The sequence below is a fragment of the Cyprinus carpio genome, chromosome B7 (genome assembly GCF_018340385.1).
Source record: "Cyprinus carpio isolate SPL01 chromosome B7, ASM1834038v1, whole genome shotgun sequence".
NCBI classification, from domain to species: Eukaryota; Metazoa; Chordata; class Actinopteri; order Cypriniformes; family Cyprinidae; genus Cyprinus; species Cyprinus carpio.
Window position 1 is genome coordinate 17168650 of NC_056603.1, and position 26632 is coordinate 17195281.

General features: G+C 37.7%; 1 protein-coding gene across 2 annotated transcripts in view; it reads left to right on the top strand.

Moving 5' to 3' along the window:
• tln2a (talin 2a) overlaps nt 1–25449 on the top strand; it is a 48435-nt gene extending 22986 nt beyond the window's left edge. The window contains exons 7-59 of one of the 2 annotated variants that reach the window (XM_042727588.1): nt 462–604; nt 1000–1127; nt 1386–1449; nt 1593–1697; nt 4043–4198; nt 4338–4439; nt 4646–4722; nt 5070–5250; nt 5472–5585; nt 5808–5916; nt 6092–6300; nt 6506–6604; nt 6683–6850; nt 6945–7239; nt 7779–7945; nt 8248–8376; nt 8488–8601; nt 8711–8824; nt 8940–9074; nt 9436–9564; nt 9699–9801; nt 10101–10309; nt 10558–10677; nt 10909–11106; nt 11188–11327; nt 11415–11508; nt 11608–11697; nt 12270–12392; nt 12516–12659; nt 12772–12933; nt 13048–13188; nt 13274–13455; nt 13580–13712; nt 14214–14315; nt 14413–14583; nt 14669–14815; nt 14955–15056; nt 15158–15277; nt 15363–15509; nt 15675–15844; nt 17541–17724; nt 17847–17972; nt 18899–19015; nt 19132–19317; nt 19425–19532; nt 19631–19736; nt 19858–19863; nt 20531–20655; nt 21865–21990; nt 22111–22173; nt 22260–22442; nt 22604–22729; nt 23464–25449. In XM_042727588.1, the coding sequence (XP_042583522.1) occupies nt 462–604; nt 1000–1127; nt 1386–1449; nt 1593–1697; nt 4043–4198; nt 4338–4439; nt 4646–4722; nt 5070–5250; nt 5472–5585; nt 5808–5916; nt 6092–6300; nt 6506–6604; nt 6683–6850; nt 6945–7239; nt 7779–7945; nt 8248–8376; nt 8488–8601; nt 8711–8824; nt 8940–9074; nt 9436–9564; nt 9699–9801; nt 10101–10309; nt 10558–10677; nt 10909–11106; nt 11188–11327; nt 11415–11508; nt 11608–11697; nt 12270–12392; nt 12516–12659; nt 12772–12933; nt 13048–13188; nt 13274–13455; nt 13580–13712; nt 14214–14315; nt 14413–14583; nt 14669–14815; nt 14955–15056; nt 15158–15277; nt 15363–15509; nt 15675–15844; nt 17541–17724; nt 17847–17972; nt 18899–19015; nt 19132–19317; nt 19425–19532; nt 19631–19736; nt 19858–19863; nt 20531–20655; nt 21865–21990; nt 22111–22173; nt 22260–22442; nt 22604–22729; nt 23464–23592 (7121 nt within the window). In that variant the 3' untranslated portion in view covers nt 23593–25449. The remainder of the gene's footprint in view (nt 1–461; nt 605–999; nt 1128–1385; nt 1450–1592; nt 1698–4042; nt 4199–4337; nt 4440–4645; nt 4723–5069; nt 5251–5471; nt 5586–5807; nt 5917–6091; nt 6301–6505; nt 6605–6682; nt 6851–6944; nt 7240–7778; nt 7946–8247; nt 8377–8487; nt 8602–8710; nt 8825–8939; nt 9075–9435; nt 9565–9698; nt 9802–10100; nt 10310–10557; nt 10678–10908; nt 11107–11187; nt 11328–11414; nt 11509–11607; nt 11698–12269; nt 12393–12515; nt 12660–12771; nt 12934–13047; nt 13189–13273; nt 13456–13579; nt 13713–14213; nt 14316–14412; nt 14584–14668; nt 14816–14954; nt 15057–15157; nt 15278–15362; nt 15510–15674; nt 15845–17540; nt 17725–17846; nt 17973–18898; nt 19016–19131; nt 19318–19424; nt 19533–19630; nt 19737–19857; nt 19864–20530; nt 20656–21864; nt 21991–22110; nt 22174–22259; nt 22443–22603; nt 22730–23463) is intronic. The other variant, XM_042727589.1, reaches the window with a different exon arrangement.
• The last annotated feature ends 1183 nt before the right edge of the window (nt 25450–26632 follow it).

The following is a 26632-nucleotide window of genomic DNA, read 5'->3' on the forward strand; positions in this document are numbered from 1 at the left end:
ACTTTTATTTAGCAAGGAGTCACAGTAAAGACATTTATAATGTTAAAAAAGATTTATATTTCAAATAAACGTGATATTTTGAACTTTCTATTGTTTAGAATCCTGAAAAAAAAGTATCCTGGTTTCAACAAAACAATAATAATAAATGTTACTTGAGCACTAAATCAGCATTAGAATGGTTTCTGAAGTATCATGTGACACTGATGACGAGTAATGGCTGATGAAAAATTCAGCTTTGCCATAACAGGAATACATCACATTTTAAAATACACATTTAGATTTAAACTTCAGTTGTTTTGCTGTATGTTTGATCAAATAAATGCAGCCTTGGTGAGCGTAAGTCTTCATTCAAAATCACTAAAACCATCTAACTGACCCCAAACATTTCAAGGGTTGTATATCTTTTGTACAGAAGTTTGTAAACTGTTTTACTATATAAATAGTTTCTGTTTTTCTCACAGTAAATTGGTTGGATCATGGACGTACATTTAGAGAACAGGGAGTCGAGGAGAGCGAAACTCTACTGTTGAGACGAAAGTTTTTCTACTCTGATCAAAATGTGGACTCGCGAGATCCTGTTCAGCTCAATCTGCTCTACGTTCAGGTTCGGCTCACCTCTTGTCACTTATTATAGTTTACAATGATGTGAGGTGAAAGCCATAATGAGCACCCAACACCCCCGTTTGGCTTCACATCCTCCCACAGTGATGTTGCCCTAAATATTATTTTTCCATGGTTCTTTGCTTGCCAGTTCAATATAATGTATATAGATTAAAATGCTGTAAATCTCTTATTGACATATGGCCCTAAAAGCCTCTTTGAGTGGTGCACTGCATGCTGTTATACACATCGTATTGATCCACAATGTAGTGTAGTCCCTGTTACCTTTTTGTAAGTTCTGCTCCTGTCAGGGGCTCGTTTGCTGATCTGGATCATTTCTGTTGTGTGATTTCCAAAGGCTTTGATAACAAATGTGTCTACCTGCATGTGTTTCTCCAGGCGCGTGACGACATTCTGAATGGTTCTCATCCCGTGTCATTTGACAAGGCTTGCGAATTTGGTGGAATTCAAGCACAGATCCAGTTTGGGCCTCATATAGAACATAAACACAAATCTGGATTTCTGGAGTAAGACCACGTCCTAATACTTTCAGTTATAGTACACAGTTTTTACGGCCCCTCTGCTACATATTGATGAGAAATGATGTGTAAAATCTAGATGTTGTAATGACCATATGCTCCATTTGGTTAATGAGCTTAATATACTCAAATGAAAAGAGCTTAATGCATTTAAATATTTTATGTGTATCATATAATTGTAATGCCTGTTTGCATTTCAGTGTTTTGTCGCTAATTTGCACACATTGTGCATTTCATTTCGTTCAGCTTGAAGGAATTTCTGCCTAAGGAATACATAAAACAGAGAGGTGCAGAGAAGAAGATTTTTCAGGTGGGGCAGTTTATCCTGCACTGTTTATAAATGGATGTCATTTTATACACGGTTGTCTGTTTTTTAAACTTCTCTGTTTGTAAGCAAAGATGTATGAGATAAATTAATTGGTTAGATGAGTAAACGCTTTATGAATTTTACAGGAACATAAGGCTTGTGGTGAAATGACAGAGATTGAAGCCAAAGTGAAGTATGTGAAGCTTGCAAGATCCCTCAGAACATATGGAGTGTCTTTCTTCTTGGTGAAGGTAAAGCGTATGTGTGTTTGTGTGTGTTTTACTTGGATATATAATCTATGTTTTTTACAGTGGAGATTCCAGACTTAATAGAATAGGTTGAATAAAAATATTAGCCTAAACTTTTGTTTAAAAAAAATGCTACATGTCTGTGCAGTCTATTCACTTCATTTTGTTTTTGGTTATGCTGTTTTGTTTTTGTGTTTTGTTTTGTTTTGTTTTGTTTTTGTTTTTGTTTTTGTTTTGTTCAGAGGTGGCCATTCAGATTTTTTGACTAAGGAATATCCATATGGACACTCTGTTTTTATATGCCTTTCCCTTAAAGTCACATTTCTGAATCAACCTACGTATTGTAAAGGTGTTTTTGAGATCAGCAGTCCCGAGTCACAAGGTCACAGACAGTTTTCTTTCATACCCAAGTCCAGAAATTTTCTTTGGTGTACATGTTGCCAATCAATGTTCTCATGAGAGCTTTCATCATCTGAGAGGAATTCCACCTCCAGAATTATTCCATCTATTCAATGCACACCCCCCCCCCACCCCCCACCCCTGTTCCTGGCCGGTGGTGGTCTGCATGACTCATGGACTGATTACAGTTCATCTCTGCTTGAGTTGTAAAGTTAAGATGGAGCAGATGTGCTTGTGCCTAAAATAAAGATCATAAGTTACTGATTTTAGTTTTGTTCTGGCTTTTATTCATCTCATATAACCAATATAAATATTCTCTGTATTCATAAACTCAAACTATTTCCAGGTTGTTGTTTTTTTTCTGGAAATTAGTGGTAAATACATTTGTGCAAAAAGCTAAAATGAGAAAAATTGTCAGAGATTGGCAAAGATTGACTGTACAACTCTAAACTCAGACAGGACAGCAAAGCTCATTTTATCCATCTGCTGACAGCTCTGAGAGAAGAATTTTGAAACAGAAGAAGGGGTGAAAAGCTTAAGAGAATCTGAGAGGATACAGGAAGAATGTTATGTGGAATAGATGTAAAAAAAAAAGAAAGAAAAAATTGGTAGAACGTTTTATTGTTCTGAAGATAATGAATTGAACTCTCTTTTTTCTTTCTTACTGTGTTTTTTTATGGTAACACTACTTAAAGCCTTTATGTATAATAAAGGTATTCATACTGTATGTTGTAATGCATTATATCTTTCCATAAATAATTGTAAGTTAAAAATGCATTATAATAGGGCTGCCCCCAATAGTCGACTAATCGTTAGTCGGCCAAAAGAGGCTTAGTTGACAAAAATTTTGTTAGTTGCTTAGTCGCAGAAAAAATAAATCCACAGATGAAGTCATGCAGTCCATGACTAACAGATCATTAATGGCTAGTCTATAATAATCAGGACATCTAAACACTCAACTACCATCCATCAACCTTAAATATGGCTTATCATCTGAAATATGTAAGTATTAGCAACTTTACATGGCCGCTCAATCTAACGTTAACCTAGAGAAATGTGTGCTATTCAAGTGTCTGTGTGGAGTGTGTAAGCTGAACAGTAATGTACTCTCTGCAAGACAGATGGAGGCGCCGGTGCGCTCACTTGTTTAAGCGAAAATACTCCGTCATTTTCGGTCATACAGATAAGAGTAATACATCTTTCAATCAGTAAATTTGTTGTGTGTTCTCACAATAACAACAAAACGTACTTTTGTAAAATAATGAAGGCCAACAGGATGCGCTTTCTGCCATCTCAGTCTGTGAACTTGAGCACAGAACTCTGTGTGTATCTTTGCCTTACAGACATTAAAAATATATCTATAGTAGGGAAATGTCTACTTTTAAATTAACCAATTGAAATGGAAAGCAAATATTCACAGATTATATATTCCGTATGAAACATGGCGCATCACTACTGTGGAGATGACGAGTCAGTGTCACCAAATTCATCTCTTAAACCGGAAACAAAGAAAGCACTAGTTTATCAAATTATTAAAATGTAGTCTCCTTACTGTTTTTCCCTGACACATGCATAATCATTACTTTTGCCGGTGTACTGTGGAAAGCTTTATGCTTGTGTTTGAGCGCTTATTAGGCTATGTAGGCAATTAAAGGCTCATTATAATGATATAATGGTTTATTAATAAACGTCTGATTAGTCAACTAATGCTTAAAATGAACGACTACTAGTCGACCAAAAAAGGCAGCCCTACATTATAATGTGTGACGGTTTGTTTTTAATTCATTGTACTTACTAAAACTGTAACAATGAATAGGTAAGTATTATAATGTATTACAGCATGCATTATAAGGTGCACTACAAGTCATAATCAATGCATTAAAACTATGTTTATAATGTGTTATATATATAAGGAATTTAAGTAAAGTGTTACTGATTTTGTTTCTCAGGAAAAAATGAAAAGTAAAAATAAGCTGGTCCCAAGGCTGCTGGGTATAACCAAAGAATCAGTGATGCGAGTGGATGAGAAAACCAAAGATGTGGTTCAGGAGTGGCCACTTACTACAGTGAAAAGATGGGCCGCCTCACCTAAGAGCTTTACACTGGTACTTGCATAACACACATATTCTTACAGACTTGCGTTTGATTTTCAGATCGCTCAAATAGCTCAGGTACACCTTCTGTGTGTGTATGTATGTAAATGTAAATGTATGTATTTGTATATAACTCTGTGCCCATATACAGGATTTCGGGGAGTATCAGGAGAGCTACTACTCAGTTCAGACCACCGAGGGGGAGCAGATATCTCAGCTTATAGCTGGTTACATCGATATCATTCTCAAGAAGGCCAGTATTAACTCCTTTAATTGTTTTTCCCTCATGAAATATTAGACATTTTGTTGTTTCATGTGCTTTCCTAATTGAGATCCTTCTGGCTTAAGAATGATTTTCATATTACATGTGTTCAGATAACAGTATGCACAGTGTTACCAGATTAAACCTTATGTGAAAGTTTGTGTAAAGTGTCTATTCACTTCTGTTTGGCCCTACAGAAACAAAGCAAAGACCGCTTTGGTTTAGAGGGAGATGAGGAGGCTACCATGTTAGAGGAATCAGTTTCTCCGAAAAAGTAAGACATGAAGAAATTTTGAGTCGGCAGTGATAAGAACCATATTTCCTTTCAAGGTTTTGTAATTTCTTGCATGTTATCTTTGGAAATACTTCTGTTATCAGACCAGTAAAGCATTACAGGAAAATTGTGCTGGAAAAGCAACCTTATCTCAGACTCTATTTATCTAGATGGAGCTGAGGTTACCTGTTTCAGTTCAGTACTCAGCCCGTATTAATAAATGCAGGCGTCTTCTCTTCTTGAATAACTCCTGAATTTTGTAGTACGAACATAAAAACCTCTTTACTTGTGCCTTTCTGTGTCATTCCCTCTATCTTTATTTGTCGTTTCCTCTCTGTCTTTCACAGATCTACTATATTGCAGCAGCAGTTTAACCGTGTTGGACGGGCAGAGCATGGATCTGTGGCACTTCCTGGGATTTTGAGGTCAGGTTCTGTCGGCCCAGAAACACTGAACATGGGCACCGTGCCCTCTCCACAACAACAGATCACCACTGGACAGATGCATCTTGGACATATGCCACCACTGGTGAGTCTACATATACAAATTCTCATGTTCATGGACCACTTAATCAGCAGTTCATTTTCTGCCCAGTAATTGACCTCATATTGGCCATTGGCCACCTTGTTGTCTAGCAGCATATCAGTATCAGCCCCTACATAACACATAGAGGTTGATCAGTGGTTTACAGCTGTCACAGTTTAGATCTCTCGGTGGATTAATGTGTCATTTTTGCCCTCCTTGATCAGAGTGCAGCCCAGCAGGCTCTTGTGGGAACTATTAACACCAGTATGCAAGCGGTGCAGCAGGCACAGTCAGACCTAAAGGAGGTGGAAGAGCTGCCACCACTTGGAAATGATATGGTGAGAAAATGCATACGTCACTTTGCATTTACTTTCCTGTATCCATTACCAATATTTTATTTTATTTTGAATTTTGAAGTGAATTTTATGTGGATATAGTAAGGACGTGCACACATCTTGCACACAATTTGTGACTCTCATGTACCTATTACCATTTTATTTTATTTTTACTTTTACCTTTTTATTTTTATGACCTTTTATTTGTATTAAATTTTTTTTCAGGCTTCTAAAATGTGGATTCAGAACAAGATGGATGAGTCCAAGCATGATATTCACTCTCAGGTGGATGCTATTACTGCTGGAACTGCCTCTGTGGTGAATCTTACCGCTGGTAAAGCCTTGACTCTGTTAAAATGTATTAAATTAGTAAGATGTTTCACAACACTTACTATACATTTTTTACTGTTTATACAAGAGAAGACCGCAACTGGACTTTTAAAATTAAGAGCTTTAAGCTTCATCTGCAATATAGTGATCTGACTGAGTTTTGCTGTTCTGTCTCCCAGGGGACCCGACAGACACGGATTATACAGCGGTAGGCTGTGCAATCACCACCATCTCCTCTAATCTGACGGAGATGTCAAAAGGTGTGAAGCTGCTGGCGGCTCTGATGGAGGATGAGGTGGGCAGTGGACAGGACCTCATGAAGGCTGCCAGGACGCTCACCGGAGCTGTATCTGACCTGCTTAAAGCTGTGGAGCCTGCATCAGGAGAGGTGCGAGCAAAGAATGTGCTACGATTAATCATTATCTGTCACCTTGATGGACTGTGTTGAACATTTTCTGTAATTCTTTTCATTTTCCCAAATTATATACAACTCATCTTTATTTATATAGCACTTTATACATTACAGATTGTTTCAAAGCAGCTTCACAGGAAAATGACAATCAGTGATTGTGTGGTTGTGTTTTCTCATGCAGCCACGACAAACGGTTCTGACCGCAGCCGGCAGCATTGGTCAAGCCAGTGGAGATTTGCTTAGACAGATTGGAGAGAATGAAACGGACGAGCGCTTCCAGGTACACAGGTGTCTTTGAAGGAACATGATGTACATTTGTGTTTTTATTGCCCTGAGTGTATGTGTTTGTGTGTTTCAGGATGTGCTAATGAACCTAGCTAAAGCTGTGGCTAATGCAGCAGCCATGATGGTTCTGAAGGCCAAGAACGTGGCACAGGTTTCTGAAGACAGCGTCTTGCAGAACAGGGTTATTGCAGCTGCGACCCAGTGCGCCCTCTCCACTTCCCAACTTGTGGCCTGTGCCAAGGTGGAGTTCACATGCACATGTTTTTAATCCAGATTGATTCAAAGATAGTTTAAAAAACGGTGTATAACCTTTTTTTGTGTATTGTGTGTGTCAGGTTGTGAGCCCCACTATCAGCTCCCCTGTGTGTCAAGAGCAGCTGATTGAAGCAGGGAAGCTGGTGGACCGTTCAGTGGAAGGTTGTGTGAAGGCCTGTCTGTCAGCTACCAGTGATGGAGAGCTTCTCAAGGCTGTCAGCGCAGCAGCTGGTATCGTCACACAGGCTCTCAGTGACCTACTCACACACGTAAGGAACTATGCCACACGCGGGGAACCCATTGGACGCTACGACCAGGCCACGGACACCATCATGACAGTTACAGAGAGTATTTTCAGCAGCATGGGCGATGCTGGTAAGATGAGTGCATCATATACACTAGCATTCAAAAGTTTGCAGTTGCTAAGATTTTTTTTTAATGATTTTTAAAGAAGTATCCTATGCTCATCAAGACTGCATGTATTTGATTAAAATACAGTAAAAAACAGTACTATTGCAAAATATTATTACAAGTTAAAATAACTGTTTTCTGTTCTAATTTATTTTAAAATGTAATTAATTCATGTGATGGCAAAGCTGAATTTTCAGCAGCCGTTACTCCAGTCTTCAGTGTCACATGATCCTTCAGAAATGATTCTAATATGCTGATCTGGTGTTCAGGAAACATTTCTTATTTTTAAATGTTAAACTGAAACTGTGATATTTTGAATATTTATTTGTATTTATTTTGTATCATTATAAATGTCTTTATTTTCACTTTTTAAAAATGTAATGCGTCCTTGCAGAGGAAATGTAAAAAAAACCCTACTCAATCCATTGTCAGTACAAACTCATTTTGTTTGCTTAGCTCCTCTATGCTGTGTAATAGTAGAGATTTACTATTCTTCTCCATAGGTGAGATGGTACGACAGGCACGGGTTCTTGCCCAGGCGACCTCTGACCTGGTGAATGCCATGAGATCAGATGCTGAGGTGGAGGTGGATGTGAACAACTCCAAGAAGCTTCTTGCAGCTGCTAAACTGCTTGCAGATGCCACTGCTCGAATGGTTGAGGCTGCAAAGGTTGTTAAATATCCAATGTTCTGTTGTTCTTATACTTGCTATTGTTTCAAAAACCCCTAGGAAGTTTGCGGAGGCCCCCTAGTGGGCCCGACCCCAAGCCCCGGTTGAAAACCACTGTCCTATACCAGTTAAATAAAATATATTAAACATAGCTCTGACAAATGCTGGAGTATTTTATAAGATTGAGACATTTTTGTACTAATGAAGCATTTCCCACAAGTTATTTTGAGCATCTCTCTGTTTAATAATCGGGATCTAATAAACAAGCGGTAGACTTGTTACATGTCTGTGTGTGTGTTTAGGGAGCTGCCGCATACCCTGAAAATGAAGACCAGCAGCACAAACTCCGGGAGGCTGCAGAGGGGCTGCGTGTGGCCACAAACGCAGCTGCACAAAACGCCATTAAGAAGAAACTCATAACAAGACTGGAGGTCAGTGAATTGCTTATGATTTTGATTGAGAAAAATAATTGAATTTAGGCAGGACTGCGTGTAATCTATGCAAGGAATACGCTACATTGAGTGTCTGCTTTGTTTTTCCAGAACGCTGCTAAACAAGCTGCGGCTGCTGCAACTCAAACCATTGCGGCATCCCAGAATGCAGCAGCCTCTAACAAGAACACTGCTGCCCACCAACAACTTGTTCAAAGCTGCAGGGTTTGTATAAATTTTTTTTTTTTTTTAATTTCCAAACAAGTGGTAGTAATGATAGTCCTCCTGTTGTGTTTATAACTGTGTGTTTATATTCTCTGTTTATGTGCGTTAGGCTGTAGCTGACCATATTCCTCAGCTGGTGCAGGGAGTGAGGGGCAGTCAGGGTCAGCCAGAGGATGGTAGTGCCCAACTTGCCCTCATCATTGCCAGTCAGAACTTTCTTCAGGTAACCATCAATCCTTTCACTGATGCTGAGCACCTGTCACTCATCTGATAACATCACTCTTCATTAAAAGTGCTCTTTGATTTCTAAAATGTCTAATTCCATGTTTGTTTTCCAGCCTGGAAGTAAGATGGTGTCTTCAGCGAAGTCGTCTGTGCCGACTGTGACGGATCAGGCGGCAGCCATGCAGCTTGGGCAGTGTGCAAAGAACCTGGCCACCTGCCTAGCTGAACTCCGCACTGCTGCACAGACGGTACTGGTTTTGTCTTCTCCACACATGTATTTAATGAGTAGAAGATCCAAAATTGAAGATTGTCATTTACTCCAAACCTTGATGACTTCCTTTTGTGGAACAAAAAAAAGATATTTTGAGGAATGTTGGTAAACAAGCAGTTTCAGTTCCCATTGACTTTCACTGTATGGACAAAAATACAATTGAAGTCAACGTGAACCGAAACTTTTTGGTTACCAACATTCCTCAAAATGTCTTATTTTCTGTTACTCAGCAGAAAAAAGTCATATAGGGTTTGGATTGACAAGAGGCTGAGTAAGTGACTAAATGTTCATTTTTGGCTGGACTATCCCTTAATCAAATCCTGTCATGTGTTATCTAGGCTCATGAGGCTTGTGGCCCCATGGAGATCGACTCTGCCCTTATTGCTGTGCAGACGCTTAAGAATGAACTCCACGATGCAAAAATGGCAGCTTCCGAGGGACAGCTGAAACCTTTACCTGGGGAATCAGTGAGTTCAGACGCATTTAATATCAATGATACTATGATTATTTTATAATTGGAAAAAATATATATTTTCAACATAGACATACTGATATTTTGAATTATGCATCCATTTGATGACATTTCGTTTTTGTGGTTTAGTTGGAAAAATGCACTCAGGATCTGGGTGGTACATCTAAGGCTGTTGGTTCCTCAATGGCCCAGCTGCTTACCTGTGCAGCACAGGGAAATGAGCATTACACAGGTAATACTCCCACTCTTATATGCAACACATTTATTTGGCTGAATGGGGATATCTTGAAGCTCTGTTCTTTCATGTAAAGCGAATTATAATTAGTTACCCTAGCCCTAAATGTTAACATTTTTTGGAATAAAAAAAAAGTAAATAAAATTATTCATTTTATTTATATTTTGAGGATGTTTCTAGAGGTTTTGTCAAATTAAGTTAACCTCCAAGGACTGATTTGTTACCTACAATATAGCTAAACAAACAAACATACATTCTGGTTCTCACACACTCCCATGAATTGTATGTGTTTGCAGGTGTAGCTGCCAGTGAAACTGCCCAGGCTCTTAAGACATTAGCACAGGCTGCGAGGGGTGTTGCTGCCACCTCATCAGACCCTGCTGGAGCTGCAGCCATGCTGGATTCTGCTCGCGAGGTTATGGAAGGATCAGCTAAATTAATTTCTGAAGCCAAGGAGGCGCTGGTTGCTCCTGGTGATGCAGAGATACAGAAGAGGCTAGCTCAGGTGAGGGGGGAAGAGAAGATGTCTTATTTGTTCTTTTTTATTATTCACAATATTAACTTAGAAATGAGGAAGTCCACACACAATTTATCATTGAGGAGCCAGCAATAGTAGTAAATAATCTACTACAAAAATACAAATTGATCAATTACTGAAAGAAGTATTAGTTTTCTTTAAAAAAAAAGTACATATAAATATTTCTAAATATATTTATATATATATGTATATGTGTGTGTGTGTGTGTGTGTTAGGTCGCAAAAGCTGTGTCCCACTCACTGAATGCGTGTGTGAACTGTCTACCTGGACAAAAGGATGTTGATATGGCTCTGAAAAGCATCGGAGAAGCCAGCAAAAAACTGCTGGTAGAGACGGTGAGCTACAAACAAGGACATTTTTTTTTTTCTTTTGTCATCACCCATTGTGTGTAACGTTAATGTTAATTAATGAAAATGCTTCACAAATATTATAACTTGAAAATTTGTTCTGTCCCTTAATGTACTCTCACTGTCCCCAGTATAGTGCATGCAATTATTAAATGTCCTAATGTGTGTTTGGTAGCTGAATGTTTTGTTACTTTATTTATTTGTTTGTTTGTTTGGCAGCTCCCTCCCTGCAGTAAGTCCTTCCAGGAGGCTCAGAGTGACCTGAACCAGACTGCAGCCGATCTGAACCAGTCTGCAGGTGATGTGGTCCATGCCTCTAGAGGGACCACTAGCCAGCTTGCAGATGCTTCTGGAAAGTTCAGTGATGACTTTGATGAGTTTCTGGATGCTGGCATTGAGATGGCAGGCCACACCCAGGTATGATATGTGGAGCCTGAACATGAGAATGTGGATAAGTCTTCCTTTTCCTGAAATAATAAGTCATATTTGGATGTTTAAAGTAAGGATGACCAAATGCAAGTGGTTGGGAATTTGAAGAACATCTCAATGGCCTCCAGTAAGCTGCTGCTGGCTGCCAAGTCTTTATCTGTGGACCCTGCAGCAGGCAATGCAAAGAACCTTCTCGCTGCTGCTGCCAGGTACTTCACGCAATGTTTATTTATGCATGTTTTATATATGCTGTTGTTTCTGTATTTTTACCTTCTCTCTCCTGCGTGTTTATTCAGAACGGTGACTGACAGCATCAATCAGCTGATTACACTGTGTACCCAGAATGCCCCAGGACAGAGGGAATGTGACAATGCTTTAAGAGAGCTTGAGGTATTATATACAAACAGTGCATATAGTGCACACTATTAAGTAATTTCTTTTAATATTTGAAGAAAAAAATGGTATATTGTCTCTTTTTGTGGGTTACAGGCTGTTAGGGGACTTCTAGATAACCCAAATGAGCCAGTCAGTGATCTCTCCTACTTTGACTGCATTGAAAGTGTCATGGAGAACTCTAAGGTAATAGAAACATAACAATTATTGGAGGTTTTACTTGGAATACTATTAGAATTTTTATTGCAAATGTTTATTCAGTACTGTTACAAGCAAAGAAACATTTTACATGTTATGTGAGCACAGGTCAGCCCATTAGTATGATTTCTGAAGGATCATGTGACACTAAAGTCTGGAGTAATGGCTGGTGAAAATTTAGCTTTGCCATCACAGGAATGAATTACATTTCAAACTATAATAAAAAATAATATGCAAAAATATTACTGTTTTACTTTATTTATGATCAAATAAATGCAGCCTTGGTGAGCGTAAGATACTTTTTTTTCCCTCCCAAAAACATTAAAAAGTCTTACACACACCACACTTGAATGGTAGTGTATGTTATTACAAAAGTGAATAATGCAGATTTTAGTATAAGCATTTCAAGTATGTATTTCACATACTAAATGGGCAAAACTGCTGTTGTGATGCTGAACTGCAATATTCATTTAGCCTGTTGATACAGTTAAATGTTGATGCATATCATTAGATGATAATTGATCTGTTATCCACCTCTTTCTGATATTACATATATATAGATTCTCGGTGAGTCTATGGCCGGGATCTCTCATAACTGCAAGACAGGAGATGTTCCAGCATTTGGAGACTGTGTGGGTGGAGCCTCTAAAGCTCTGTGTGGTCTTACCGAAGCAGCTGGACAGGTAAGACGCTACACACTCTGCCCTTTAATATCATAATTAGTTCACAACAAGTATACATTTTTACCGCTGAACGCTCCATCTTTATGTATGTATCAATCATACTTGTTTTTTATGTGTCTCTAGGCTGCTTACCTAGTGGGTGTGTCTGACCCCAACAGCCAAGCTGGACATCCAGGCTTAGTGGATCCTATCCAGTTCGCTCGTGCTAATCAGGCAATCCAGATGGCTTGCCAAAATCTTGTTGACCCAGACAGTAGTCCTTCCCAGGTAGTGTCAGACATTAGGCATGTCGGGTTTGGACGTAAGCCCAAAACTTGTCTTTCTACAACATCTTCATCTGCACTTTTAAGGCCAAAATATTAATATATGCATATTGCAGGTGCTCTCAGCTGCCACCATTGTTGCTAAGCACACCTCAGCGCTGTGTAATGCTTGCCGATTGGCCTCGTCTAAGACTGCAAACCCTGTGGCTAAAAGACACTTTGTGCAGTCAGCCAAAGAAGTGGCCAACAGCACAGCCAACCTGGTCAAAACAATCAAGGTTAAACCAATCATCTTTATACATGAATCCAACTTTTATCCGCTCCTCCAGTGACATCAAATGATTGTTCTCTTACATCATTTTCTACCATTTACCTCTTCTCTCCCACCATAGGCTTTGGATGGAGATTTCTCTGAGGAAAACCGTGGGAAATGCCGTGTTGCCACCGCGCCGCTCATTGAAGCTGTTGACAATCTGACCACATTTGCTTCCAATCCAGAGTTTGCTAGTGTTCCTGCACAGATAAGTAGAGAGGTACGAGGTTCTTCTTCTTTGGATTTTTATTTACGTTTATGTCCTCCTTGTTGTTCATATTTATGTTTTTCTACTCACATTTTAGGGTTCTGCTGCACAGGAGCCAATCATCCAGTCAGCACGCGCCATGCTTGATAGCTCCACCCACCTTTTGAAGATAGCTAGATCATTGGTTATGAACCCTAAAGATCCACCCACATGGTCATTACTGGCGAGCCATTCACGCACCGTGTCAGACTCCATCAAGAGCCTCATTACTGCTATCAGGTAACACAGTTTTGTAGTTTGTACAGTATGAGACCCGCAGAATAGAATTGATCTACTATGAATGTGTTTTTTTTTGTTTGTTTGTTTTTTACAATAACTTTAGTTTATGTGATTGATATTACAGGGATAAAGCCCCTGGCCAGAAGGAATGTGACTCAGCCATTGATAATATCAATAAATTCATTCGAGATATTGAGCAGGCCTCTCTTGCAGCTGTCAGCCAAAATCTTTCTCGTAGAGACGAAGTTTCATCTGAGGTAAATGTTTGTTTATACTGTAGCTACTTATTTTCTTTAATGTTTTTTCAGGGAAATTAACAAATTAATGTAGAAATAACATAAAGATGGTACATTTTCAAATTATATTTTCTTTTAGTGCCATCTTTTTACTAAGCACTATGAATGAAGGCAAGTATCGCTGATACTGATGCCTGTATTGCATGGATATTTTCCTATTTCTGATAATAAAATGAGTAATTATAGCCATAACATTACAGTAACACTGAAAGCCATCATTTTTATCACTTAATTGGCAGAACATAAAAAACTTGTGTTGTTAAATTGATCTCTATATATGTCCTTTATAATAAATGTCACATTTATCTGTTAATTTAATATGGTTTGTATTTAGTAATTCTATAGTAATAAAATGACATCTGTAACAATATTTTTATTACTTAACAATAATTATTTAACAGTATTATTTAACAATATTTAGGAAATTACAGTGAAGTCCTTAACCATTATTGTGCATTTCAGGCTTTGCAGGAGCAGTTGACATCATCTGTTCAGGAGGTGGGTCACCTGATTGAGCCGATTTCCACAGCAGCAAAAGGAGAAGCAGCCCAGTTGGGTCATAAGGTGACTAAAATTGCCTTTACAGTCTAAAATTAATTGTCATATATTTTTCAACCGTAATGCATGCCATATTTATCTCATGCCTATGTCTGTCCCTCAGGTTTCTCAGTTGGTCAGTTACTTCACTCCGCTGGTCTCCGCTTCTATGGGCATGGCTTCCAAAATCTTGGATCATCAGCAGCAGATGAACCTTCTGGATCAGACCAAGACTCTCACTGAGTCTGCTCTACAAATGCTGTACGCTGCCAAAGAAGGTGGTGGAAACCCAAAGGTACTTCTCATTCATTCATTCAAATAGTTTTTCTTCATAGAAAATTTCAATCTTTTAGCAAATTTATTAACTCATTTGTCTTCAGGCGGCTCATACCCATGAAGCCATAGCAGAAGCTGCACAGTTGATGAGGGAAGCTGTTGATGATCTCTTGCTGACCCTGAATGAAGCTGCTAGTGAAGTTGGCATGGTCAGTGGCATGGTGGATTTGATTGCTGATGCCATGGGCAAGGTAATAACCCACATACTGTTGCATTAATACTGCCTTAATACACATTGTAATTGCATTAAATTGAAAATAATTGACATTTTAAGTGTTTTAAATGATAAACAGCCATGTGACACATTTAAATGGTCTTGTCATTCTGTAGTTAGGTGAAGGTACCCCACCAGAACCAGAAGGTTCATTTGTAGAATATCAGACCACTATGGTGAGATACTCCAAAGCTATTGCTGTCAGTGCACAGGAGATGGTAAGCAATCATAATTTTCTACACTTAATGTTTCATTTATTTCTTTATATCATAAAGATTTATACATGGCCTTTGTGTCTAATATCACCGTATCCCTTCAGATCACTAAATCAGTGAGTGCTCCAGAGGATCTGGGCAGTTTGGCTTCTCAGGTCACTGCAGACTACAGGCAGCTTGCAGTTCAGGGACGTCTGGCTGCTAGTACTGCTGAACCAGAGGAGGTGACCGACATACACATGCATAGTCACACTCTGTATTTCTCTCACACACATGCATGCTGACCGTTGTGTTTGTTGGTGATTGTAGATCGGTTTCCAGATAAAGACACGAGTGCAGGAACTGGGGCACGGCTGTATTGTGCTTGTTCAGAAGGCTGGAGCACTGCAGATCAGTCCATCTGACTCGTTCACAAAGAGAGAACTTATTGAGTGCGCACGTGCTGTCACAGAGAAGGTATTAAAACACAGAATACAAAGCCAAATCATATGCTTTTTGCACAGCTTCCTTTCTAAGAGTTCATTGAGTTTTCTGTTGAATTGTTAATATCTGCATATAGTAGAAGTGATTTTATTTTATTTTTTATTTGTATTATTTTTAATGCGAGTTTGTTTTCTATAGGTGTCTATGGTGCTTTCGGCATTGCAAGCTGGTAATAAGGGCACTCAAGCCTGTATCACTGCTGGCAGTGCTGTATCAGGCATCATCGCTGACCTGGACACCACCATCATGTTTGCTTCTGCTGGCACACTCAATGCTGAGACTGATTCAGACTCCTTCGCTGATCACAGGTACAGTGTAAGGTTAATTTACAGTTTGCAGTCAATGGTGAAGCCCTAAAATAAAAATTATTGTGAAAATCAAACATTTGAGATACATTGGGCCAAAAAAGAATCTGAATTTTGAGTTTTTTTATTTAATTATATATTTTTATTGTATTTCATTTTATTTTTATTTGTTTTATTTTATTTTTGTCTTGTCTTTTCCATTTTAGAATTTCCTTCGTTTTTCATCTGAAATTTTTAGATGGCTGAAATTTCGGTGCATCTTTATCAGTCATTGCAAAATAAAGCTAAACGGTAGTCTTGTGTTATCCTGAAGGAGTTTATTTTTTGCAGTTATAACAAGTCCCAGGATTTCCTCGGGGACAGGGGCTTAAATTTAATAAAGGGGAACTTATATGGAGTAATTCAAATTTAAAAAATTACTATTGTAAAATGATGGTCACACTTTATTTTAAGATCCAATTCTCTCAATTCTCCCAATTCCATTAACTATGACTTTTGCCTCAAACTCCTAATTTGCTGCTTATTAATAGTTAATAAGGTTGTTGTTATGTTTAGTTATTGGGTAGGATTAGGGATGTAGAATAAGCAGAATATGTGCTTTATAAGTACTAATAAACAGCCAGTATATTAATAATAGGCATGCAAACTTGTTTATAGTGAGAATTGGTCCCTATACTAAATTGTTACCAAAATTGTGTATGCATAATTATAAAAATAAAGCCCTTCACTTGTTCTTAAACTTGAACTGCTTACACTTCACATAATAGGCCTGTTGGTGGCACTTGGGCTTCATTTAATCAACAATGATAGTTTTATCAAATGGTTAACAGTATATCAATATGCAGTATGTAAACAGGAGTAAATTAAACACTACTTCCAATTAATGAGACAACTTCTACTATAGGAGTTTCAGGTTTGTTAACAAAAAAAAAAAAAAAAAAAAAGACAATGGCTACGTAGTTCTCAACTGATTTATAAATAAAATACCACAAGCGTAAAATACCGTCCCACTTCACATTGTCCAGTAAAATTTGAGCTTGATTTTGTACACACAGTATTGACCACAATATTATTGTTGATAACTGTTCAGAAAGGGGCAGTTTTGGTTAATTTTGGAAAAGGGCAGGGGCTTGAGCCCCCTTTGCACCCCCACTGCATGTGCCTGATGTCTAACCTGCTTATCAAATGATTAAATATAGAATCCATTTTTATATAGAATTTCTTATTTTTATATACTGACTTTTATATTAAATTTCTATTTTTACTTAATTTATATGTTTATATTGTATTGAACTTCTGTTTCATTCGCTTACTTTATATATTGAATTTATTTGGGCCCGGTTTCATAGACAGTGCTTAGCCTAAACCAGGATTAAGCCATAGTTCAAATTAGGACATTTAAGTAATTTTTATAAACATGCCTAAGAAAAAAGCATTACTGGTGTTCGTCTTAAGACAAAACAAAGGCACTGGCATGTTTTAAGATCAGTCAGTGCAAGATTATTTCAGTTGAAACAGCTCAGATTTACATTTGTATGCTTAATTTGTTGGATCAAAAAAGAGACCAGGGAGTGATACAATACACATGAAACAGCACAGGAGATTGGTTACCAGAGAAAAAGCTGTCAAATATACAATTTTACAGTAAAAAAAATAAATATGACCCCAGAATGCTACAATTGACTTTAATTGTTTTTAGGGAGAATATTCTGAAGACCGCCAAAGCACTGGTGGAGGACACTAAGAACCTTGTTTCAGGTGCAGCATCAAGTCAAGAGAAGCTGGCCCAGGCCGCCCAGTCTTCTGCCAAGACCATCACACAACTTACAGATGTAGTGAAACTGGGAGCAGCCAGCATAGGCCCGGATGACCCAGAAACACAGGTGAGAGCCATGGAGAAAGTGATGAGGACAGATGAGACGTCAAACACAGCGATTTACCAGCAGCCGCTTGGAAGTCATCTCTCTGGAATGCACATGTGTTATTGTCATTCATCTCCTTGTAGGTGGTGCTGATCAACGCAGTGAAGGATGTTGCTAAAGCTTTAGCTGAGCTCATTAGTGCCACCAAGTGTGCAGCAGGAAAAGCAGCAGATGACCCCTCCATGTTCCAGCTCAAGAGTGCGGCCAAGGTACAACTGTCAAAAACTCTTCTGCATAACATAAATATTATTCTCTCTTTTCCACATTTTCTGTCATACCTCAAGAGGACAGAACTTGGTAAGAAACACTCTATCTAGACAATTAGCTGTTATAAATCTGTCTCTGAAACTGTAATCTCCCAGCTGTCCTTCAGAAATCTGGCTGCACGGATGGAAATGTCTCCTAACTCAGATATGAGTAAAAGTGTTCTGGTGAGAAGCTCATTCCAGTGTGTGCCATTAATCAGATTAATTATTAATAAGAAAAATAATGTTTTCTTCTCCATCAGCTACTTTCATTCCCATTGCATTCTCAGTCCCAAACATTGTGCGATAAAATGAACTACATGCTCTATTAATGGTGGTATAGTTCTGCATGAGTTTGGATTCATTAATTTTTAGTATTCAAAAAAATTGTGGTTTTACCAGTTTGACCTTAGATCAGTGTTATTTTAGTATTGTTTATGTGCTGTTTTAAATATTTATTGATATTTTGGCTTTTATTTTTTATATTTGCAGTTTCATTTTCATTTTAGTTTAAATTATAGAAATTTGTTTATATAAATATCTAGAGAGAGAGGCGGTTACTGGTGCATATATAAAATTTTATTCAGTTGTAGTTTTAAAAATTAAGTTGCCAAGAAAACATTTCTAATTTTCATTTAATATTTGAATAATTAAATTTCATTTTTATTTCGGCTTTATTTCAGTCAGTGAAAACAACATATGTCTTTATAAATTGAGAAGATAGGAGAAAATAAGTTGTCTTTAAATTGCTGGTTTCCAAAGGCAGACATGTTTGCAGTAGTGAACTTTGCCATCAAATGTTCTTCTGTAAAAGTTAAACTAATGATGACGCTGGGAGTGGTATTCTCGGATGTGAAATGTAAATGTATGCCTTACGTCTGTGTGTTCAGGTTATGGTAACTAATGTAACATCCTTACTGAAAACGGTGAAGGCAGTGGAGGATGAGGCTTCAAGAGGAACCAGAGCTCTGGAAGCCACTATCGAGTGCATCAAACAGGAACTCACAGTAAGTTGAAAACACATGAAAAGAGTGTAAGCGCATAATTTTTTATCATGTTAATTATCAATTCTTTAAACTGACCTAAAGTTTTTAATTTAAATGAACGATTGTGTCTTCATCAGGTGTTTCAGTCTAAAGAAGCCCCTGAGAAATCAACCACTCCCGAAGAGTTCATTCGCATGACGAAGGGCATCACCACAGCCACCGCCAAAGCTGTGGCAGCAGGAAATTCTGCCAGACAGGAAGATGTCATCGCCACAGCAAACCTCAGCCGCAAGGTCATAACCGATATGCTGACCACATGCAAGGTGTGTGCATACAGTGTCTTCTGCCTGTGTCCCTCTATGCTTCATCATGGCTGGATTATCAAATGTGTTTTTGGTGCACATAACGGACTCTAATATCTGCCCCTCAGCAAGCGGCGTATCATGAGGAAGTGAGTGAAGAGGTCCGGAGCAGAGCTCTGTTATATGGCACTGACTGTACCAATGGATATATAGAGCTCTTAGAACATGTCCTGCAGGTACAAACACAGTCATTTACACACACAATGAATCTGCATGGTGCTTTCGTTCAGGATTGGTTTTAACCAGAACTATTTATGGCTTATATTTATTTCAGGTCTTACAGAAGCCAACAGGTGACCAGAAACAGAAATTGGCGATGTTCTCTAAAAAGGTTGCTGCAGCCGTCACTGAACTGATTCAAACAGCAGAGGCAATGAAAGGTAAGGGATATACTGTAACACTTTCATTAAGACACAAACATGTTCACTCTGTGTACTTTGGGGATACTTTGGACTTACTGTGCTGAGTAAAGTTTCCAATTTTTTTCCTGTCTCGCTTAAGATGAGGGTGAGTACCATCAAAGTCCCTTTAAGGCAAGTCATGTCACTCAGCGGTCATCTTTGAAATGCCTCTCAGGCATGCAAATGCAGCTCCGATCTCTTTGAATGGGGAAACATCAGATTCTCCAAAATTGTTCCCCAAGCTTACGTTTAAATTTCATATTTAAAATCACCAGTGAAATCTGACAACAACTGTATCATAAATGTTATTTTGCTCAAATAGCGTTAAATAAAGCTTATTTTTTAGGCTATTCCAGCCAGTGCGTATGCACAGTCTCAGAACGATGACTGTTTCTATAGCAACCTGGACGCTTCTAATGGAGCGATTGGCTCTTTTGCTGAGACTTTGTTCGATAGATTGGCCATATTGAGTGTTGCATTTTCCCCCATTCAAAACCATACCAGTGACACGTCTTGGGTATTCTAAAATAATTCCATCTTTCCGGTCTTCATTTAGAACATTTTCTTATTTAACCACATTTGTGTCTTATTTTGTGGTATTTCAATTTTGTTCAGCACTGTGACTAAATTAATTCGTCTCTGGCTTGCTTTGTTTTAAAAAACACCATTTATTTTTTATTCACCTGACACACATTCAGTTATTGCAGCATGCCGCCCTGTATTGATTCCAGGCCTTGCCAAACGTCAGTTAAGTGTGTGTATTGTGTTTTTAGGCACTGAGTGGGTCGACCCTGAGGATCCTACTGTGATCGCTGAAACTGAGTTATTGGGAGCTGCGGCCTCAATCGAAGCAGCAGCCAAGAAACTTGAGCAGCTCAAACCAAGAGCCAAACCAAGGGTAGTGTTCATGCTTAATACACTCTTTAGAGACTACGCTAAATTAATGGATTGTAAGGGCACTGTGCAGTGCTCTGTAATATTTGCAATTATGTGTATGTATACGGTAGTGGTCAAAGGTTTAGAATAAGTAAGATTTTTGCAATGTTTTTGAAAAAAGTCTCTTGTGCTCACCAAAGCTGCATTTTAATACATACAATTCATTCCTGTGTTGGAGAAGTTGAATTTTCAGCAGCCATTACTTCAGTCTTTGGTGTCACTTGAACCTTCAGAATTCAATAAGAATTTATTTTGATTTTAATTTGTAATGGAACTCAATAGAAAAGAGTTTACATTATGTCTGTTTTTACTGTCTTTTTTATCTTATAGATGCAGCCTTAGTGAGCATAAGACACTTTCAAAAACATCAAAAAAAATTATACATTGTTACCAGTAGTGTATTAATGTTTATTAATATTATATATCATGATATATATAATGTGCATTTGTAATTTATAATAAATATAAACCATTTATATGTTTGCATGTGTTAATAGTATGAAGGCATTCCAAATGCCACAATAAATTCCTTGTATGTATGCATACTTGGCCAATAAAACATTCTAATTAAACACAGCTATGATGAGGTGTAGTAGAGGCCCAAAGATTGCACTTAGCAACTGAGACATATGAGCTGAACTTATTATTTTTGCTGTATAAGACAAACACACACAGTGACAATACAGTAGGAACAAATTTAATGATTACAAAATTGCTGCCATCAGTTCTTGATAAAAAAAAAAAAAATCATAATTCTCCAGTTGTTTTTAGGGGTGCAAGATAAATATCGGCCGATAATTAATGCGCATCTCGTCAGTAAAGCTGGTTATCTAATCAGCGGTAAATTCCATCAGGTGCATGGAATTTCCATGCAAATCCACGTTCATTATCAGCGTGGATTTGCGCAGCTTGTCAGTTAACAATGGCTCTGTGTAGTGAAAGCTGCTCTATGTGAAATCACACACCTGATGGAATTTACCGCTGATTAGAGAACCGGCTTTGCTGACGAGATGCGCATTAATTATCGGCCGATATTTATCGTGCACCCCTAGTTGTTTTGTATTTTGCCCTTTTTTTAACCACAGCTATATAACACAGTGAGCCAATTTCTTATGAACTCCTCAGGATGTTACAACTGCCTTTTTCATGATATATATTTTTTTCTTTGCAGCAAGCTGATGAGAATTTAGACTTTGAAGAGCAGATACTTGAGGCAGCCAAATCTATCGCCGCAGCCACCAGCGCTCTTGTAAAATCAGCTTCAGCAGCTCAGCGAGAACTCGTAGCCCAGGGCAAGGTAAGAAGACATAGCATGAGCCGAAAAAAATGTTTATTAACAAGTCCGTAAAATTATTATTTATAGCAACCATTTTTTCAGTTTTTATAGAATAATAAGATTTTTTTTTCCTTTCTGAAGGTGGGAGCCATCCCTGCTAATGCTGTGGATGATGGACAGTGGTCCCAAGGGCTAATATCTGCTGTAAGTCCTTAAGGATTCAAAAATGCTGATAAAATGTCATCATGTTATATTACTTATGAATTCTCTGTTTCTTCATGCCGTTACAGGCACGCATGGTTGCCGCAGCCACCAGTAGCCTCTGTGAGGCAGCGAATGCATCGGTCCAAGGTCATGCCAGTGAAGAAAAGCTCATCTCTTCTGCCAAACAAGTGGCTGCTTCCACTGCACAGCTGCTGGTGGCATGCAAGGTTAAAGCTGAGCAGGATTCAGAGGCTATGAGGAGGCTACAGGTAAATACGGTTACATAAAGAAAAATACTAAATTCATTCCGATATTTTAAATGGTAACTGCATTGTACATGTTCACCTATAAACCTAGGCTTACATTACTGCCTTCATTGAACATGAATTTCATAGGCACATTTCTCGAACTTCTTATGTGTTATCTGCAGGCTGCAGGCAATGCTGTGAAACGGGCCTCTGACAGTCTGGTTCGAGCGGCCCAGAAGGCTGCTTTCAACAAGGCAGATGATGATAATGTGGTGGTCAAGACCAGGTTTGTTGGAGGAATAGCTCAGGTAAGATTACAGGCTGAATACTAACATTGTATTGGTTATTAAAATAACATTATTATTATTATTATTATTATTATTATTATTATTATTATTATTATTATTATTATTTATAGTAGTAATAAATATATTTGTGACCCTGGACCATAAAACCAGTCATAAGGGTCAATTTTTCAAAATTGAGATTTATATATCATTTGAAAGCTGAATAAATAAGCTTTTCATTGGTGTATTGGTGCATTTGTTAGGATTGTTAGGACAATATTTGGCTGAGATACAAATATTTGAAAATCTGGAATCTGAGGGTGCAAAAAAATCAAAATACTGAGAAATTTGCCTTTAAATTTGTCCAAATGACGTTCTTAGCAATGTATATTACTTATCAAAAATGAAGTTTTAATATATTTATGGTAGGAAATTAACAAAATATCTTCATGGAACATTATCTTCCCTTAATATCCTAATGATTTTTGGCATAAAAGAAAAATCCATAATTTTGACCCATACAATATATTTTTAGCTATTGCTACAAATATACTCTTGCTACTTATGACTAGTTTTGTGGTCCAAGGTCAATTTGATCTTTCTGACTGCCCATACATTTTTTATTAATTAATTATTATTGTTTTTACTGGGACTAATAATTATAATAACATTTAGTATTTTAAGGTTATGCTCTTCCATATTGGCTCTGTTCAGTTCATTTTTCATTTGTGTTGTGCTTTGTCTGTTTGGCCCAGATTATTGCTGCTCAGGAGGAGATGTTGAGGAAGGAGAGGGAGCTGGAAGAGGCCCGTAAGAAGCTGGCACAGATCAGACAACAGCAGTACAAGTTCCTGCCAAGTGAACTCAGAGAGGATGAGGACTAAACAGAAATGCTGGCTTCCCTTTGATCAAATTATCCACCATTTGATTTTTGCCTTCAGGACACAGATGAATTTCTCTATAGTGCAGTCCATACGACAAATACTGAACTGATGAAGGTTTATTGATTCAGCTGACTGGATTGTGAATCCAAAATTGTGGATTTTTAAATATCTAAACTCTTGAACATTTCAAACATCGACCGTCTTGTCTCTTTAACCGTGAATGTTTTCATGCCTCCTCCACACCCTCATGAAGAAGCTTTAAATTTCTGGCATGAATCTGAATTTGTGAATGTGTGCATGAAGATTTTGGAAGCACATTACTGTGTGCTCAGAACAGCCAGGTTTACACTTTTGGGACTGGAGTGTTGAGGAAGAAATAAATAAACTCTTTTCGATCGCAGTCATTAAAATAAAGCATTTATTGGGTTTCAAACAAGGTGCAGACTTTAATGCTTACATCATTTAAAGTCGAGAAGAAAAGAAACCTGATTGTTAGAGACTCCAGTTGAATGTTTAACATTTGTACATTTGTAATGGTGAGATACATTTTTTATGCTTCACTTTCATTGCTTCACTAAGTTCACCAAGTATACAAATAAAAGATATTTATGTAGATAAACAAATGTGCGTAAATGTGCAATGTAAAACAAAACCACTCAGAATGAGAGTCTAGAATGCATCATCTCCAGTGAATTCTTCTTGCTGCCCATAAACTTTGAGAATGTAATGACCGGATGTAGTGACTGGTGGATTAAATATGGAGATTCAGAAAACCATACTAACCTCAGAAGATCTGTGGAAATTCCATCTCTAACCCCATAGAACTAACATTATACCACAGCAAAATATGAAATCCAAATACAATAGAATTGCTCCTATTGTTGTTTTGGGCACAAGGATGTACGTTCAAAAGGACATGTTGTACTTCACTTTATGTAGAGCCAGACTTTTCTTCTCATACTGAAATTACTGGCCACTGCAGTATTTTACAGTGCTGTTCGTAGCTGCTTTTATTTTCTCTTTATTATGTCTTCTTTATCAAAAGTTTCTAAACCATTTGATGCTGGTATGACTTTCTGATTTTTTAGCCTTATGCTGTAGTATGTCACTTTTATGCTTGTATTTTGGTCATATGCAACCCTGGAAATCTGTTCTCTGTGCTTTATTGCTTTGCCACAGCAACTCTTCTGTGTCTAGCTTTATGTACATTTAGTTTCAGTGCCTTAGTTTATCATTGTCAAATGAACATATCAGTTCTCTGACTGTAGGAGACAAGATCAGGTGTTTATACAGTATTCTGGCTTGCATTCACCGTAGTGTGCGTGTGTGTGTCGAAGCTGAGTTGCTGCTAATCTGTTACTACTTTTGTGCTCTGATGCTCGGAGTTGGAATGGTACGAGTTGGTAATTACTACAGCAAGTCATTGTCATAAAGTGGCCTGTGAAACTCACTTTAAGCAGTTCCCCCTTTAGATCTGCCTAGAAAGTGTCTGTCTGCTTCATGTTGCTGTAAATGTATATGGCTTATATACAAATGTACGACTGTATGTTAAGACAGCACACTTTTGTACTGCATTTCTTGTGCATGCTCCATTACATTTAATGGCAGAGTTGGAGAATGATCGATGTTGCCAGCTCATGCATTGTGTAGACGACTATAGAAGTCTAAAATATTGAGAAAGTCCTGAATGTGACTCCACATTTTGAGAAAACCAGTTGACTTTGTTTATTTGTGGGTGTCTTTGAATGACTGCCTGTAAGAGCTTTGCAGTAAATCAAGTTATACATGTAAAGCTTCTGCATATATGGAAGAACATTTTAACTTAAAATAAAGGGTTTCAAAGTATAGTTCTCTTCACATGATGTCCGTATGGAATGTTTTTCTTGCACTTTTGACCTGAAAGGGAATTGGCAATGAAACTGAATGGTATAAAGCTGGTTATGCACTGAACAGTGTTAGAGAGTTAACTCTCAATTCTTATTTTTAATGTTTCCTCATAAGTGGTATATTAGAGAATTAATGCTCACAAAAACATTTTAATCCTTCATTGATTAAAGTTGTATATACCTGTCACTTTCTTTATCCTCTTTAATAATTTTAAATGAATGGTTAATGTGTACAATAATAATAATAATAATAATGTATTAATACTTTGTTAATAGCATTATTATTATTTGTGTTGATACTTTTTTAATTAATACAGTTTAATTTTTTTAAACACATTTCAACATGTAAATAGATATAGGGAAACATACTGGAAAGTGTAGTATAATTAAAATTAGTAGTACAGTTGTAAAAAGTGTTGTTATGTAATAGTTGGTTACTATAGCTGCCTGCTATTAAAAATTATTTCTAAATTTGTTAGAAAGTAAGTTCACTTAAAGGAAAATAAAATACACAAGTTCAGTATTAGTTCTGAGGCAAGGAGTAATAAGCTTGCAAGCTTGAGTTTGGAGTAATGTTCTACACTGTCATCTGTAAGTTTATGCAGTCTCAATTTAGAAGGTTATAAATCTCTAAGATGCCAAATAGAATCAACGTTGCCTTTTATGTACCATCTCCCCTTCTTCCACATATACTCTGTGATATGTACATACATCTAAAAGAAGTACATCTCAGTTATTTGTTAAAGTGACTGACACAAACACTGTCTCTCTCATTTAGAGCATGTACTCAATCTCCTGTTTCTGTCTGCAGTTTTGCTGTTATTCTGAGCTATTCTTTACGATTGTGAACTGAGACGAGTAATCTGCCACTACAGATCAACTCAATATGACAGTACTGCATTAAGTTCGGGCTGACTGCTCCTTTAAGACATTGGCATGGGGGTAGGGCAGAGGTGGTATGTCTTAGTCAGCATGAGGGTATGGGGCTATATTGGGTGGGATCACATACTCGAGGAGGTGCTAATTTTAGTCCCCTGTGGGGAGATGGTCATAGCAGATATGCATGTTTAAAGATTTACAGTTGGTACAATTAGAGTTGCAATTGGATTGGCAGGTAGAACTGTCAAATTTCCTCAAACGGTAGATGTTTTCAA